The sequence below is a fragment of the Lycorma delicatula genome, chromosome 4 (genome assembly GCF_047948215.1).
Source record: "Lycorma delicatula isolate Av1 chromosome 4, ASM4794821v1, whole genome shotgun sequence".
In the NCBI taxonomy this organism is placed as follows: domain Eukaryota; kingdom Metazoa; phylum Arthropoda; class Insecta; order Hemiptera; family Fulgoridae; genus Lycorma; species Lycorma delicatula.
The window spans coordinates 57,449,052-57,467,365 of NC_134458.1; the positions used below are offsets into that span (position 1 = coordinate 57,449,052).

Consider the following 18,314-nt stretch of genomic DNA (forward strand, 5'->3'; position numbering starts at 1 on the left):
CAAGGTAAATAAAGCTAAAGCATCGCTAATATATCACGAATAAAAACCTTAAGTTTATCGAAACAGACGCACATACATGCATTCACTAGCACTAAAATATCGTATTTGCACGTCAGATCGGTTGATATAAACAAACTCTTGTGTTCGGAAGATCTCTCCCCACGAACTGGCCGACTATTGTTTGTCAGAACATACAGGAAATTCATTAATCTGGATAACAGATAAATTACGTTTTTGTAAACGTAACGGTTAATTTAAGGGAGGAAGGAACTGGCCACATACATAGTATTCACCGATTCCAGAATTTCCACACGAAGGGATCTCATAAAGTAGCATTGTCTACGTAAACGTTTGCTGCCCGAATAAAAGACATAAATACTTCTTATGTATTAGGTCCATCGATTATAAGGGACATAATATTTAAGAACACACCTCGGACTTAAATTTGATTCTTTAAAGAAAAATAACATAAAATTATATTACATTTTATAAAATTTAAAATTAATAAAAAAATAGCAAGATATTAAATAACAGAAAAAAAAACTGGAATCAACAAATGTTTTACGTCATAATTTTGATAAAATCACCGTATTTCGTGAATTGAAACATGTATACGTATATTATCTACGTATATGTTTACAAAATAAATAATACGAACATTGCGATATAATATGAAAAAAATTAATAAATAGGTTTCTCAAATTATAGAGGATAACTTCGTAGTTAAGGCAAGTAATTTTTTGTTGCAATAACTTCTTTCTAAGACAGGTTTTTATGTTAACAAAAAAAAAATCTAATTTAAATAAACTTCAGGCTGAAAATATTTGCAATAAACAGGATTTTATAATGTATTTGTTCTATAATAAACATGCTTAAGATTAATGAACTTAATTCGTTTTAGACGTTTGAATATCTACAGACAAAATGTAAAAAACAACGAAAATTCTTTGCGTCGATAAATAACTATTATAAACAGATTATATAGATTAAGTATTTTTTACAACGACTATTATCAAAATTTTTAACTGTTTATTTAATCAGATTAGTTCGACAATCGAAATGAATATTTCATTGTAGTTGGTATTGAAGTTTGTTATACACAATGATTTTATTTACCCATTCTGTACGGCATATCACTGGCGTTCTACTGAAAATTCCCAGGTTCCTGTTTGAAACTTTCGGCATCTTTCTCTTATTTAATTTTCTATGTCTTTGTAACAATCCGGCAGACTGAATATGTTTGGAACGTTTTGTAGGCATTTCCACGCTTGCATTACCTCTAATACAAAAATATTTCTGTGCGTCACATGAAATCTTTTGGCAAAAGATATTAGAATTTTTAAAATCGCCATTAAATATGCAGTTGTTACTGTTTTTCTAGTTTCCTAATTTTTATTGTACAAAATTTTTTTTATTGAAATATACTAGTTTTGGTCACTAAAAAATAATAATATTTTATTATTGATATTGTAATGTATAAAAACAGGGTTCTGTTGACGGTGCTGCTAAGCGGCACTTTCCCTATATGAGGTCTACTTTACGAACAACTTTCATACTTATGTTTATAGAGTGCATAATTTTTAAATTTCTAAATTTTATTTAAATTCCTGTAATTTTAATTATTATTATTCTTTAAACTTGTATATTCATAATTTTTATATTACTCCATGTTTTATTATAATTGAATATGTTATACACCGATTTTTTGCCCAGGCATAATACATTTTTTAAATATGAAATTAAAACTATAAATCGCAATTTAAAATAACATGAAATTAACTTTTGTACTTTTCATTAAAATTTTTATGAACAATCTGTTCAACGCTCGTGCATTTTATACATACAGATATATACATATATATATATATATATATAGAGAGAGAGAGAGAGAGAGAGAGTATATCTAGCCAGATTACAAGAGCTAATTTCGTGGCTACATGACCATAAAAATGGAATCACAATATTCAAAAATCTGAAAATCACGAATATAACGCAACAGAGGAAAACTAGGCGTTAGAAAAAAGTTACGTTCATGCCATTTCTTTTTCTATGTAGTAGAGTATCAAATTTAAAGACCAAGAAAATATACGGTCACCGTACAGCACGTTACGTTTAAAATCAAGCTTTATTTTGTTATGTTGGCCGACAATGTGTACGAAATTTTTTCACGTAGTAAAATTTCTTTGCTTTTCGGCAAGACGTTCGTGGCGTTCGGCGCGTTCTCTCTGTATATCAGTTATTCGTACCGATCCGTATCTAACTTTTTCAATGCCTTTTCAAATTTCTCTTTTGACACCGTAATATTTGGTCTTCCAGACCTTCGTTATCATCGAATTCACGATTTCTCTTCGACAGATTGAACGTATGTCTTGTCGCGTCGTCGTTTGTCATCACGGTCACTTTGCTTTCTACCTCTATAGCCTTATCACAAATTTTGTTTAATTTAACAACTGTAATATCTGATCGTCGTTTTCATTGATTTTATTTCTACTGACAATTGCTAAAATCACTGTTGTCAGACATAGGGTTGAATGAATACAGTACACAGTTTCCGCTATTACGGAATTTTTAACGGTCTCTCATAGCGACTGTATATTGAAATCAAACGGAATTTTTCTCCAGATTTCTCGAATATCTTTTATTATGACTTGTGGATTCTTATATTCAAGGAGTATAAAAATACAGTGGCCTTTAAAGAAACATTTTTTAATATTATTTTCCTTCTGTATAATAAATATACGGCATCGAATTTAGCGCCATCAGGCGAAGAAGAAAAAACACGTTCGAGAAGATGGATGACGCCGATAGCCTCATACAGGCTCTAATGTTAAAATACAGTTTAGAAAAACGCTAACGACCACTGAGCTGAACACAGTATAACACTCCAAAATCAAAATAACAAAGGAATTTTTATTATACCAATTTAATTAGGGTGAACTTTTGAGAATACTTTCACCTTCAGGTGCTTTTACTTAAAATAAAATATGTTTTACACGATTACAAATAAAGTATTCTGTCGTATTATCAGGGCCTGTTTCTTACTCCATTAATCTGAACATAAGATTTTTAAAAAGTATTTGCGTTTCAAAGCGATTTTGTATTAAATTCAGTAGAAATAAAAAAAATTATGATTTAATTACCAGCAGACATTGTTTAAAACAATTTATTATTGTCAACTGTAACTTTTTCTGTACTCAGAATAATTCACTTTTTTTTAAGTAAACTATATGAAGAAGGTTTATCTGTTATTACTGTTTAAGTTATAATAATTTGTACCGTGCTTGTAGTTTTTAATAATACCGACAAGAAAATGTTATTTTTTTATTAAAAAAAAAGTATCACCTGAAAAATAAATAATCTTTTTCTGAGTGTACATAAATCTATATGTTTTATATAAGTCATTTGAAAACAAATGCGAATGAGTCATCACATTGATATTTAAATTAAATTTATACAAATAAGATCTCTTTCTACATTTTGTATTCTGTCAATATAAAACTGCAAACTCATTTGTGTGCAAATAATTTCTTTGAAATTACACTTTGTTATATAATTACACCAAAGGCAATATTATAACAAATGAATCATTCTTTAAATTAAAATTAAAAAAAAAATTTAGATTTATTATTCTTTTCATGACAATAGGGATGATGTGCTGTGGGACAATGCGATTCCAAGCTGCTCTATTGTTGGCTATTGGCATCACACTCGCCATTGCAGCTGACAAGAAAGCGGCTGACTCAAAACCGGCTGCTGCTGATGGAGAGAGGCCGAAGATTTTCAGTCGAGTTATTCCAGCTGATGTTCTCAGAGGTGATTATCAAAGTCTTAATTAATTACTTAACAGTTGAAACGATAATATTTAATATTAAAATTATTCCTTCAAAACAATCTTCATCAGTTCCCTTAAATATAAATAAAAGATTAAACATTATTTATTAAAGCCACAGGTGGAGATTTTTATAAAGTAATGCAGCCCCTAATTCTGAAAACATTTCTGTACTCAAATAAGGCCTGATTTATGTATCGCATAACAAAATATCTTCTATGATCTGTATTTATGTTGTAATTCATATTAAAGATAAGCTAACATCTGTGTAAATATTTTCAAGACCTGGTTTCTATACATTGTTTGCTCCAAAAAAAATAAATATTACATATTATTCTAAAGAAAATAATAGTTAATCTTCAGATTAAAATTATTTAATGTAGTTCAATGAAATACTGAAAATTTATCAGTTAATCTTAGATCTCACATTAACAGGTTATACCTGGTTTGATCTGAACACAATCCTAAAAAAAAAATAATGATACTAATAAACAAATTTACAAGATAACTAATACGAGTGAAATATAATCAACAATTTGCAATGCAAAATGAAGTTGTATAGCAACAACGTATGCTAACTTTGAATTTTAAACATAACATAGATTGTGGTGACCAACAATAACACTGTTCAGGATTCTTCCATGTTCCTGTCTGTATCTAAGCAGGTGCAAATCCACTTTTTATAGTATCTATAATTTGTCTATTAACAAACATCTTTTTATGGCTTTAACTTCTACAGAGATTAGGCACTAGAAAATGCCAACAATATGCCATGAAGTGCATGGTGTTCTTAACTTCATCGATCAACAGGTGATGCTTCACTGAAGATGTCTTTAGTTATTGGAATTTCACTTACTTTTACACCCTTCAATTCCAGGGCTATAGCCTAAGATGTTCCAGCTGTTGAGGAACAAATAGGTCATAAGGATTTTCAGTTTACCATCTCACTCAAGGCAAATTATTAATTTCACAGTACACATTTCCAACAGCATTTATGCAAATGAAACTGATCTTTTTTATTAAGGTCCTGCACAAGAGAGTGTAACTCCTCAGTGCCGTTTAGACACTGAAAAGTATTGAATGGCATATAATAAAAAATACTGACTGATATAGACATCATGTTCGGTCCATGGTATAAGAGCAGGATTTTTTCAAACATCATTTAAATTCTGTCACATAATTAATTTGTACATTAAAAATATCCATAAATGTCTTTGGTTATACTGAAACAAATAAAAACTTTCATTATTAAAATTAATTTAAGAGTAACTATATAGCAAGAATAATCTAGGAAGCAATTAAACAAACTGTAACTAAACAAATCAAATTCTGATAAGTTTTTGTATGTTGTTAAAATATACTGTAGCTGTTCGGTTATTACATTAAAGAATGTTATTTGATATAGGAAGTCACGCTCGGTTTGGTCAATGTCCTTCATTCATTCATTCATTGGTCACACTATCACACCCACAATTAATCAAACCATTGATTATGTTTTATTATATCACTTGAACCCAATACCTAGGCTATTTACCGTATCACTATTGTTATCGGTAACAGGAATTATACAATGCCACTGATTACAATCCACACTTTTAATATGTAATCTGACTGTTTTAATTTTGTTTCATAAATTTAAAAAATATAAGTATCGACTGGCTGTAGAAAATGTTCAATTTTTTACAAAAAAAAACTCAGAATGCCAGTAATATTCATCTACATAGAAAGATGTTAATTTATTATCAAAAAAGGAGTTGGATGAATAACCTTCACTGCTTGTTAGATGTTCCAGTAGCTGTTCTATAGCATTACAGGGTGTAAACTCAACTCTAGCTAAAATTATATATATTTTTAATTGATCTGATACCATGATTAACAATGTACTTTCAGGTTTAATTAATGGCACTCTCTCAGGAATCATCAACCTAAGAATAGAGAAACAAAATGCAAAACAGTCATTAGGCTTGCTGCCTCTTCCTGTTATAAAATTAAATAAATATGAATTTGTTTTGTTGTTTAAAAGTATATAACTGCTTGAAAAACAGTTACTGTCACTTAAGGAAAATAGTGTTGTGATCTTAATGTTACTGTTACAGACTTCCCGGGAATGTGCTTTGCGTCAACACGTTGTGCTACAATCGAGCCAGGTCACACTTGGGAATTGAGCCCATTCTGTGGTCGCTCAAAATGCCACAAAGAAGGTGACCACCTTTTTGAACTTGTTGAAGATTGTGGCCCTCTTCCGATAGCTAATGACAAATGCAAGTTCTCTGAAAAGACAAACAAAACAGCACCCTTCCCAGACTGTTGTCCGATCTTTGAATGTGAACCTGGTGTTAAGCTCGAATATCCAGAAATTCCAGCAGCAGCTGAAGTTACTCCAGCCCCTGCTGCTGCAGCAGCCAAACCTAAAGCTTAATTTTCATCCTTCAAAATTTTTTAAGTATGGTCATGTGATACTTATGTAACTTCATCCGCTAAATAAATCTTTTTTTTTTTAACTGACTTATTATTATCTTTTCATATATGTTAATATTTAAAAAGACAGAATTCCTAAGTATAAAATTTGAAAGTATCTTCAATACTAACAACTATCGATAAGCAGTGTGTAGCAGGTAAAAGAAGTCATATGTAGCAGTTTTTGAGATAAAACTTTAAAACTGCAATTAATGAAAATTTTCATAAGGAACATCTAGTAGTAGTAAGCAGCAAGGTCGTACAAGTAAACAGGTACTTCTGCTATATCAGTTTTTGCAGATGTTTTTTACAAAAATAACCTAAATGTAACATAGTTAATTTATTCTTCATAAATGTACAATAAAACTGCTAGCTCTACTGAAATAAATGAGGATGATCTAATAACAATAACAACAGTTTCTTTATGATTAACACTAAAAGGGAGCATATGGAATAAATATATTTCTCTAACAATCCTACGGTCGTTTTATTCATTGCCATGCAATAATGTACTTGATAGCAGGAGATCAATGGACTGATCTCTACCACAAACATGCAAGGTAATTTTTACTAAAGCTATGGTATAGTAAATTTAAAATGGCTAGTCCATTAAATAATGGCTTAAAATTTTCATGCTTGAACTTATGCAATATCACTCACTACTTTCTGGCAGAATACATTGATCACAATGGAGAAAAAATTCATTACCAGATAAAAATATGTTCTTTTGCAATATTTTTGATGAAAAAACAGTAACTAAAATTAAACATAACTTTGTAAAAGTTCTCAAGAGCCACTGGTATTGATTACGAGAGATTTCTTTCTTAAACTTCCATTCTCTTACTGAAACTGCTGCCATCTTACCATTCACGCATATACCACCATCTAAATTTATTAAAAATTACTAGAAATGTTATTTCAGTGATAAAACTGCATACTTTTATCCAGTTATCTGAAATCAACCTCTATGATTTGTAATTGAATAAAAAATGAATAGAAGGCGAACGGAACAATGTCAAGCAGTAAAAATGTCAATAAAGACTTCAAATATTTATTTGTTTCTATAAATGACAATTAAATTGAGTATGTACTAAATCAAAAAATTTAATTTTAAAGAAAAAATCTTACTTGTTTGCTTGCATAAATAACTTGTTTACAACATAACCATAATATCTGGCAACTGTAGTTGAAGAAAACAGAATTATAAAAATGTAAAAGGCATTTTTAATAGTTCAGCTAATGATCTATTTAGTTTTAACTGGAAAAAAAAAAATAATTTGTTTTACATGATCACTCTTTCTTTATTAGACCAAAAATCTGCTGATTATTCACAGGGACAAAAAAAAGCTAGAATAATTTTTTATTAAAAAAAATTACTTAATTCCTCAAGTAATTCCAGCTCAAGTTCTCAAATGTTGTACTAACAATGCGAGAAGAAAGAGTAAAACTGGTTTAATAATTAATTATACAAGTATAATTACAGTATAAATACATGTGTATAGATGATTAATAGGAGACAACATAGACTTCTTGATTACAGGATTTACATAACAATTTTGCATTAAGTCTTTTTTTGTGCTATATGGTTAAATCTTCCTCAATTATCTTTCCTCTTTTCTCTTCCTGGTCGATCACCTTTTAGCATGTCATTCCATCTCCATTTATTTATTTTTCCCAATCCCATCATTTGTATGTGTAACAGTATCAGTTTTTCTGATGAACCATTGATATTATGACTGACTTTGCTGTCCCAGCAAATTACAAAATTAATTCAAAAAAAAAAGAAGTAGAAAATGAAGTATATATTAATATGTAAAAACAAAAAATATATAAAAATGTAGATATGCGACAAAAAATGATATAGCTCATGAAAATTATTTGCGCATATTAAACAAATTAAGTTGTTTAAAATTTAAAAAAATTAGTATTATATAAAAATATATCAATCAACAAAATAATATTAGTTATTTTAATTTAATAATTAAAAAAAAAATCTTTTAATTTTATTTCAAATATATTGTAACATTTTTAAAGGATTAGAAATTTATTAAACAAGGCAATGGAAGTATCCTTTCTCATATGCCAAAGTATGTGTATTCTGCTGTAATGGTACAAGTGGTTGTATGTCTCATTTAATAGAAGTGGCTATTGTTTTTTTAAAAATAATTGACTATGTGTTAAATAATTCTCATCTATCACTTTCCTCATATAATAAAATGATATTATTTAACAATGAATACAAGATTAGATTCTCCTCTAACCGATAGGAGATTGATTAACAAGGGTGGTATACAGCTCAAATTTTGCATTTACGTTTACATAAGTTAATTAGCACTGGTGTATACAGCAAATTTATAACTTTCATAAATGTGGTTGAAGAGGTGCCTGGCATGTTTTGAGTGCAGAGACTGCCAGAGTTCCTTAAATTTACCACTTTTTGTATATTTAATCCATATAAGAATACCTATGACAGAGCTCACAAACAGCAATCGGACCCTGACATAAACCGCAGTCCAAAGCAGCTGTTCAGGCAAGAAACAGCACATTCTTGGTGAAGCATGCTCACAATTCCTCTAATTGGGTCTAACCCTCTAATTACAAGGAATCCAGCATTCCCAGCCTGCATTTCATTCCATATTGGCAAAGTAGAAAAAAAGAGTTAAGATAAGAACAAATAAGTACGTCTTTTTGGGCTACAGATGACCCAGATAATAAGACAAAAGAAAAGAAAATGAAACTTTAAACTAAGATAGAACTAAAACCTAGCAGTTCAACTCACCTTAGGCAGAAGTGAAACTGTTAAAGATAAGAAGAGTGTGATCAGGTAGCCTCCAGGATGACGAAACTACAGCATACTGACTAGGTACATATGTAGATGTATGAAGACACTTTTGCTCTAGATGCCATTAAAAGTGTAAAAATAATTAATCATTTAACATGCAGTATTCAGTTGGATGCTAGACACTGATAGTATGAGAAAATCATAAAACAAATTTTTTTAAATGAAAATCAGAAAAGATAAAACTGAACCAGTTTTTCAGCAAAACCAAAGATAAAAAATTAAAATAATTATAGCTAACAATGATAACAGTAAAACTGATCATGGTTCTGAACAGACTGGGAACTTACAAATTTACTTAACAGACTGGAAACTACTGGAAAACTTGAAAAACCTTGGTAGATTATAAAAATAGAATACTACATGGAAACTTAAAAAGAGAGCTGTAATGAAAATTAAAAACAATATTTACTATTATTTATATTTATTACCGAGGTTACATCTAATAATTAAAAATTTTAACAATACAGTAAATAATATGTAAAATACTACAGTATGTGTTATCCATATGGTGGTTCATCAAAATTCAGGATGTTAGAGAAAATCAAATAATTCGAACAAAATTTGCCTTGAAATAACTGAATTGTTGAAGACTAATTCATCTGTTACAAACTTAAGAAGGAACATAGAAATAACAACATTATAATGAGGTAAAAAATGTAAAACACAGTAATACCTCATTATTACATAGAGGTTTACTATTTGACCTCTTGCTCAGTAGCTATTGATATAAATAAAAAAATAATAAAATAAAAATAAAGAATTTGATATAAACAAATTTTCAAATTGTTTTGTACAGAATGTTCTTAGCCAATGGTGGATCAAATCTGAAACAAGCTTAACTGTTATTATGGATGCTGTCTTGCTAAATTGGAGAACACAAAATGCTGTGTGTTGTATAGACACCATGTTGTTTACAATTGAGGTTAAAGTACATTTCAGCGCTAGCAGTGCAATCAGTGACTGGTATTTTAAACTTTAAAATGCGTACTTTCAAATGGTGTAAACTTCATTCACTTACCATGCGTAGTTGCACAGGTATATGGTTTTGAAATCAGGTAATTCTTTTTTACATACACTTTATATTTAATAAGTAAACTATAACATGAGTGTTATACAAATGATTAATTTGTCTCTGATAAAAAAAATTTAATTAATACTTTACACAATATGAAAAATTCTCTTTACTATATTAAATTTTATGAGGGATAGAAGGTCTGTTTTAGGCATATCAGCCACTAGTTAAGCTGTTTGTTTGGCTTCTAGGTAGGAAAGTCCTTAAGACAGTTACACAGGCACAGAGGGACTCCACCCCACTGGGTGAATAAAAAAACAGCAAACTACCAGCTACTAGAAAATGCAAGCATTTTTTAACTGATGGAAAGATAACACACACCAGATCCAGTTTCCATTGTTTTCAAACAAGGGAGAAGGCATAAAAGGTAAAGAAATGGGAGGGAAGAGGAAAGGGATGATCAACCTGAAGACAAGCTATCTTATCAGATTAGATTACAAGACTGTGGAGATTAGTCTCCAAGACTCTTCAGCCGACAGTAGTTAAAAAAAAATCAAACAATAACAAAAAATTACCTTGTACCTAAAACATACTAACTTTGTGTTACAGTATAGGCTGGTTATGAAAACACAATCCTACATTTTCCAATAACAGTGATATTTGATTATTTATTGTTAATAAAGCTGCAGGAATATTTTCATAAACAATCGTAATAATAAATAGTAATAAATTAAAAAAAAAATTAAAATTAAAGAACGTATATAGTGTCCCAAGAAAAAACACAGGAACTTTCAGACCATTCTACTGGTGAAAATAATGAAAAAAGTTCATATAAACATAGGTCTAGAAATGCTTTGCTTTCGAGTTACAACTAGTGAAAGATTTCGCCGGGATTTCAGCTCTTCTAAATAAAAAGAAACCCTACTGTAATTTTTGGGACCCAAATTAAGAAGTAAAGTTAGTATTTTCTTTCCTTTTTTCTTTTTAAAAAATTTTTCCTTTTTTTTCCATTTTTCCTTTTTAAAAAATTAAATTCTCTACATGTCTTGTTACTAAATATTCCACATTTATCAGTCATGTAATTTGAGCTAGATAAAAGAATAAAACAGGTCCCAGAACAGTAACTCCAATAGTTTTTAAGATATACAATGTAAAACACAAAATTTGGTGTTGAAAAACAAGTTTTTTTAGGTTTGTAGTGCAATATCTTTGTTAAATAACTAATAAATGTGAAAGATTTATTAACAAAACTGATAGAGAATCTAATTCTGAGATAATTAATGTAAATACAGGCAATAAAAACTTTTAAAAACTGGTTTTTTGTTGAAGCAAAACAAACGAAAATATAATTATTTCTGTACCTAATAAACATTCTTTTTAAAAACAAAAATGGTAATTACTGAAAACGATTTTAAAAGAAATTCAAAATTTATAACAATACTTTGGCTGTGTGTATTCAATAATTTACAAAGGTAAAACAAAATAATTACATAAAAAACTGAATTTAAATGTATGTTACTTTAGAAATATTTAAAAAATATTTATTGCGTAGATGGCAATACTAGAGCTAGTCATCAATGAAAATTGTGTACTTCACATCAATTTTCTAACAAGGAATATGCAGATATAATTTTTGTTTATTTGCAATGGATATTCTGAAGCTGCTTGACATGAATATCTGGAGAGATTTCCTGGAAGGTGGAATCCAAATACGAAAACTTTTTCTTCAGTGAATCAGCATTAATAAACGAAAGGTCATCTCCAATGTGTGTTTTCTATTGAACGCTAAGTAAATCATGATGTTAATGATGAAAATCGTGTGATTTAGCATAGCCCAGGCACTAGTACACAACAAATTTCATGTCACACTGGTCTGCCAAAAAACAAAGTGTGGTGCATCCTATGGAAAGAAAATTTTATCCTTTTTGTCTGCAGAAGGTTCAAAATTTGCAGCCAACAGATTATCCTTAGCTTCTGTTATTGGCTTCTAAACAACGCTGATAAAGTAAATTCAGTTTTATTTACTGATGAAGTCACTTTTACGAGAAATGGAGTCTTCAATTCTAAAAATAGTCATGCATGAAGTGAAGACAATACAAATGGTATTATGGAAACTAATATCCAACATAGATTTCACATTAATATTTTGGTGTGGCATTATTTATGATGAAATTCTGGGATCATTTTTTTTCAATGAAAACTTTATGGGGATGCATACATTCATTTCTTGAAAAATAATTTGCCGGCTCTTTTGGAGGATGTACCTTTACAAACTAGATTGCAAATAATTTTCCAGCACAATGGTGCAACACCACATTTTTCGTTAGTAGCTAGAAATCACATGAATGCTAATTTCTTAAACTGGATTGGATGTGGTGGACCAATCAACTGGCCATCACAATCACTGACTTAGTGTCAGTAGATTACTTCATTTGGGGCCATATGAAAATGATAGTATATCAACAAAAAATTAATACTAAAGAAGAGTTACTCATTAAAATACAAAATGCTATTGAATTTATACAAAACGATCCTGAGATGATAGGGAAAGCCACTAAAAATATTTTAAGTCAGACAGAGTGCTGTGTACATTGTGGAGGGAATTAAAAAAATTACTGTAACTGAAGTTTGTTATTCTGTTACCATTTATCATTTCATGTATCTTATTTGTTTGTTCTACTATTTAAGAATAATGTTTATTAGGTACAGAATAATATGATTTTTTGTCTATTTTGCTTCAATAAAAAACCAATTTTTGAAGTTTTTATTTACTTTTTATTGACTGTATTTATATTGATTTAAAAAAAATTAAATTCTCTACGTCTTGTTACTAAATATTACACATTTATCAGTCATTTAACAAAGTCATTGCACTAAAAACTAAAAAAAAAACCTTGTTTTTCAAAATCAAATTTTGTACATCAGACTACTGGAGCTACAATTCTGGGACATGTTTTATCCAGTTTCCCAGCTCAAATTACATAAGAAACCATGAACTTTACTTCTTAATTTGGGTCCTAAAAATTACAGTAGGCCTTATTTTTATTAGAAGAGCTGAAATCCGAGTAAAATCTTTTGCTAGCCAAAATTAAAAAACAAAGAATTTCCAGACCTACGTTTGTATGAACTTTTTACATTTTTTTTACCAGTAGAACATGTCATGAATGTTTACATATTTTTTCATTGGATACTCTGTATATACAAATGTACAATGATAAAATGAACTTAAGATTTGTAAATAAATTAAAGCAAATCCTAGAGACTTCAGAGTACCACAGAAATAGTAAAAAAACAAAAATATTCCCTGAAAACTTAAGATAGTATGATTTGTTGAAATCTGCTTTAAAAACAATAATACACTTGCAAAATACAACTAATAAGCAATTTGGTGAATTTTTTCTGACTGTCTTCAGTTAAGGTTAAACAAACTTCATTCTAACATTTAATCACTTTTCTTTTATTATAAACAAATAACTAACTGTTCTCTATAATTTTCCAGCTTTTGTCATGGCATATTTTAAAATAAAACTTCCAAAATGTATAAGAATTACGAAACTGTTTGCACAAGTCTATAGTTTCTAATTTATTCATACAAAAACAGATTTAAAAATATATCAATTGTAAACCCACAGTATAAAACCTGAATTCAGCAATAAAAAAAAAAAAATTACAAACATCTATAAAAAACAGAACTTTAGAAACTAATAAAGCAATTAAAAATATCTTTCATCAGAATCGTTAAATGAAACATATTCATAATGGTGGAGATTACCACCACAAAATTGCAAAAAAAGGGCGATCTGGAGCCAGAGATTGGTTAGGAAAAGAAGTAGGTGATCTGGTTTTACCCAGTAGGGACCTTAGCCACTAGTTTGGTTTTTTAAGCAACCCTCAGACAGGAAAGAGTTCCTGGACAGGTACACAGTTGCACTGTAACACTGCACTGTAACATTGTGCAGGGAAAAATAAAGGGATTATTCAGCCCTATAATGGAACAAAGATATCTGACCAAACCCCTAATGACACTTTACAAAGGAAGAAAGAATAATAAACAAAAAAGGAGAGTTAAGGGAGACAAATCAATTTGCAGACATGCCTCTTATTAGAGTAATATATTCATTTTATTAATAAAATAAATAAATCTTTTACTATGACCGGTATAGATCATGTCATCATAAGGTACAACACAGATATAAAAATTTTAATTATGAATAAAAAATAAATGCGATTAAAGTTCATATTATTTAGAATATAACCGTGTGGAATAATAGGATAAATACATTAAATATTTTAACAAAATAACCCACAATTAAGAAGGCATTGAAAATTATTTTCAACATATATTTATGTACATGTTGAAGAGAACGCAAACATTCAAGATAAAAGAAACTTGAATTTAAAAAAAATTTAAACATTCTAAAAAAAAATTCTTTAGTATTTGTATCTAAAAATTCATCAACAGAAAATATTGTTCCTGTAAAAGAAAACCTTTAAATTTTAATTTAAATAAATTGATGGAAAAACTTTAAAAATAATAAAAAAATAATAATAATAAAATAATATTTATTTAAAATGGTAACAAATGCATAACAAGGCCCTTTCTCAAGACCCAAAGTATTTATTGTTTTGAGCAGTACAAAAATAGTTCAGTTCAGTTATCTGATTTAATAGGGGGTGGATATATTTTTCAAGAATAAATGTCTATTCATTTTAACAAAGATTGTATATTCATAAATACAAATGTAAATATTTTACTGCCTCTATTGTTTTGTCCAGATCATCACATAAATTTATAATGTAATTACCATCAAGAGTGGAAGAAATATCATGGTCACGGTAAAAACTGGACAGCAGATGAAGTGTGATTAGGGTTCCAGCCCTGTGTTTTGAAAAATTATAATTTTAAAATAAAAAAAGATCAAGTTCCAATCAGATTAATGTATAAATAAAATAAAAATCATTTTCTTATTAAAAAAGCCTAGAATACATCTTAAATGCTTTAGCTTTTACATCGTCATGAGATAAATAAAAAAAATTATTTACGTCAAATATTTTGCTAAAGTGGATTATCTTCGATAATGAGAACATCACTGTTATTTAATTAATACATTTATCCATACAGTTGTCAGTAAGAAATTAATTTTTATCGCTAATATTTTTATATTAATTCTACAAAACTGATCCTGATTATGTTCAATTAGGCATCAGAAATTTAGTATGAATGTTAAGTGATGTAACTGTAATGGTTGTAGGCAACCTGAAATGAGTCACAACTCGCTCCCAAAACTAATACAGCTATCCTTAAGAAAACCAAGATTCCATGCTACACTTATTAGAGTAAGTAAAGAGTTATGTGATTTCCTGTTATCTTCTTCACTGAGCCAAATATAGTTGTATATCAGCATGTGTCATCTTCACTAAAATACAAATTCAGCCCGACAAGATATACCTCAGTTTTATGTTACCATGGGATTGGTTACAGTAAACACATATACTAGGACTGTTTTTTAATTCATGTGCTTTATATATGTAACAGCCTTAAGTAAGACTGAAAGAAATAATGAAAAATAAAGACAACAAACATTTTTTTTATCGAGTACATTTATCTACCTTTCTCAGCTTCATGTGTGTTTCAGTTATGCCAAAACTAAGAAAGATATATAGTTAAATGTACATACATCTACCTTTCATGTATGATTTAGTTATGACAAAGCTAGGAAAGGTAGATAAATGTACTCAATATAAAAATTATGATGATCTTAGCAGAAAAAAAAAATTTTAATAATAATAAATTAATGTACATCTTTCTTAAAAGAATTACATATATTGCAACTCAAGAGGGGAAAGAAATGAAGTATTTTAGTACAATAAGATAATTAAACTGAACCACAAAATTTAGCAACAAATAACACTACTAACAAAAAAATTATTAAGACTAGAAAGTGACAGCATGCACACTTTTACTAGTAGCTGATTAAGATAGTTTATTATAATTGATTCAATTTTGATTTCTTGTATTTCAAGAGATGCAGTAAAACGGTTAAGACTTCTTTGATGTACATGTATTCATCTTCCTTTGTTTTCAGCACTCGTGTAGTACTGTAATCCCTACCAGCAATATCTTTATTCACGCTTATTTTTAATTATGTCCGCATATAAATACATATATTTTTTTTTATTTTTACTAAATTCACATTTACATACTTATCTGGTATAATGAATATAAATTTATTGAAGTACTTCCAGTAGTACACACCTTTTAACTGGTGAACATTTAATTATGACCTTGGGCCCAGCTCCAACATTTACTGTTTTAGTTGTTGGAAAACTCATAAATTTAAATCATAACAGATTAACTGGATAAATGATCTTAAGCTGACCTTGACAGTTACTGCTGTCTGTTCAGAAGAAATACATGTGAAAAAATGAATACTCTATACTTGAGAATTACAATAAGTAAGACATAATTTCTGAGCGGTTGCTCTTTTACAACGTATCGTAAACTATATAACATTTAAAATAATGTGTATTATTAGGTTCACATTTAAATAAATGTTGATATTAAACATTTTGTAAATATATATATAATGTATGTCGTAACCCTAATTTAAAGAAAAAATTATACATTCAAGTTATCAAACTCATATTCTTTTTGTTTATTAAAACCCTGCTATTAACTATTTTTAGAGAAATAAAGAAAATAATTTTGAAAGAATGGAAATTGCTGTATGAAATGTAAAATCAGGCTTTCATTCATTTCATAACCTTGAGACACACTTCTTACTTAATTTATAGAAAATAAATGATAATAAAGTAAATCATTTGAGTAAAATATTGCATTTATTTAATAACAACATTTTCTCTAATGTCTTTTGACATACACTGTATATCTACAGACATAGATTTTGCTATGTCAAATAAAATAGGTACACAGATGACAAAACCATACCATTTGTTTTCTTAAATTTGCCAATGTTAAATGTGTGAAAATCATGAACTCTGGATCATTATCAAAATTTTGGTATAGGTATAGTATGATCACCTATAGAATTTCCTGTGCACTTGATGGGTCAGAAAGCACCACCATTAATGTGTTCTATGATAGGACCTGTATATTACCATAAAATATATGTTAAAAACTGTAATAAAAACCAAATCAAGAAATTATGTTGTTTTATACAAAAAAAAAATAGTTAAGCTGTATTTATAAAGTATATAACAAAAATTGAAATGCCATAGAAAAAAAAATCGCTGTGAAAGTAGAAGCAAAAGGGTGGCTTAACATTTATGTTATCTAAATTCTACACCAGCACTGATAAACACATTATATTCTAGTTTATAAAAAGTAAGATAAAAAATTTTTCATCTTACATTTGATATAAAACCGACTTAGATATCTTAGAATGCAGCTTATTAACCTAGTTTCGCTCTTTACAGGAATCTGTAACAGAAAAATTTATTTAACTATTCGTTTTTAAGACCTTTCCATTTCATATTTTTATGCTAATTCATCTAATTTTTAACATTCTTCTGCAACATAAAATTCCAAAAGCTTCTTTTTCTATTGACCATGTTTCACTACCATAAAGTGCTTCTGATGTATTATAATCTCCCATCATAATATTTAATTCCTTTTTGTTGGTCCTTCTGTCATATTTCATTCTTAGGTTAAAGTTTTCTCCTAGTGATGAACCCATGCCAGTCAGGGTTTCTTCTAACTCATTTTTAATTTCTGCCAAAGGTATGTCATTTGTAAATTGCAACATCTTTATTTTCTCTATTTGGATATTTATTCTGCTCTCAAATCTGTTTTTCGGTTAAAAGTTTAAAATTTTAAGAAAAGTAAGATTTAAATATTGAGGAAAGAGAGTTTATCTGTGTGAAAATCAAAACGCAATATGAGAGTAGAAGACGAAAAAAGGAAACTCCTATTTCTGGCAGAAGCAAGACAAGACCAGCCCCGATTTTTTCTGTTCCTACTGATTTTCGACTTGTATATAGAAGCAATACAAGAACCATAAAAATAAGTAAGGACAAATTTAAGAGTAGATTAAAGGAAAATGTTATTTGCTAATGTCATTGTACTTTTCACAAAAATTAAAAATGAGTTAGAAGAATTCTTGAAAGGGACAAACTCATCACTAGGAGAGAACTGAATTTTAAAATAAATAAGA

General features: G+C 28.8%; 1 protein-coding gene across 1 annotated transcript in view; it reads left to right on the top strand.

Annotated features, from left to right (window-relative positions):
* LOC142323418 (uncharacterized) overlaps positions 1–6,334 on the top strand; it is a 28,816-nt gene extending 22,482 nt beyond the window's left edge. The window contains exons 2-3 of the mRNA XM_075363015.1: positions 3,646–3,813; positions 5,926–6,334. Coding sequence (XP_075219130.1) covers positions 3,646–3,813; positions 5,926–6,248 — 491 coding nt within the window. The 3' untranslated portion in view covers positions 6,249–6,334. The remainder of the gene's footprint in view (positions 1–3,645; positions 3,814–5,925) is intronic.
* Positions 6,335–18,314: the final 11,980 nt, after the last annotated feature.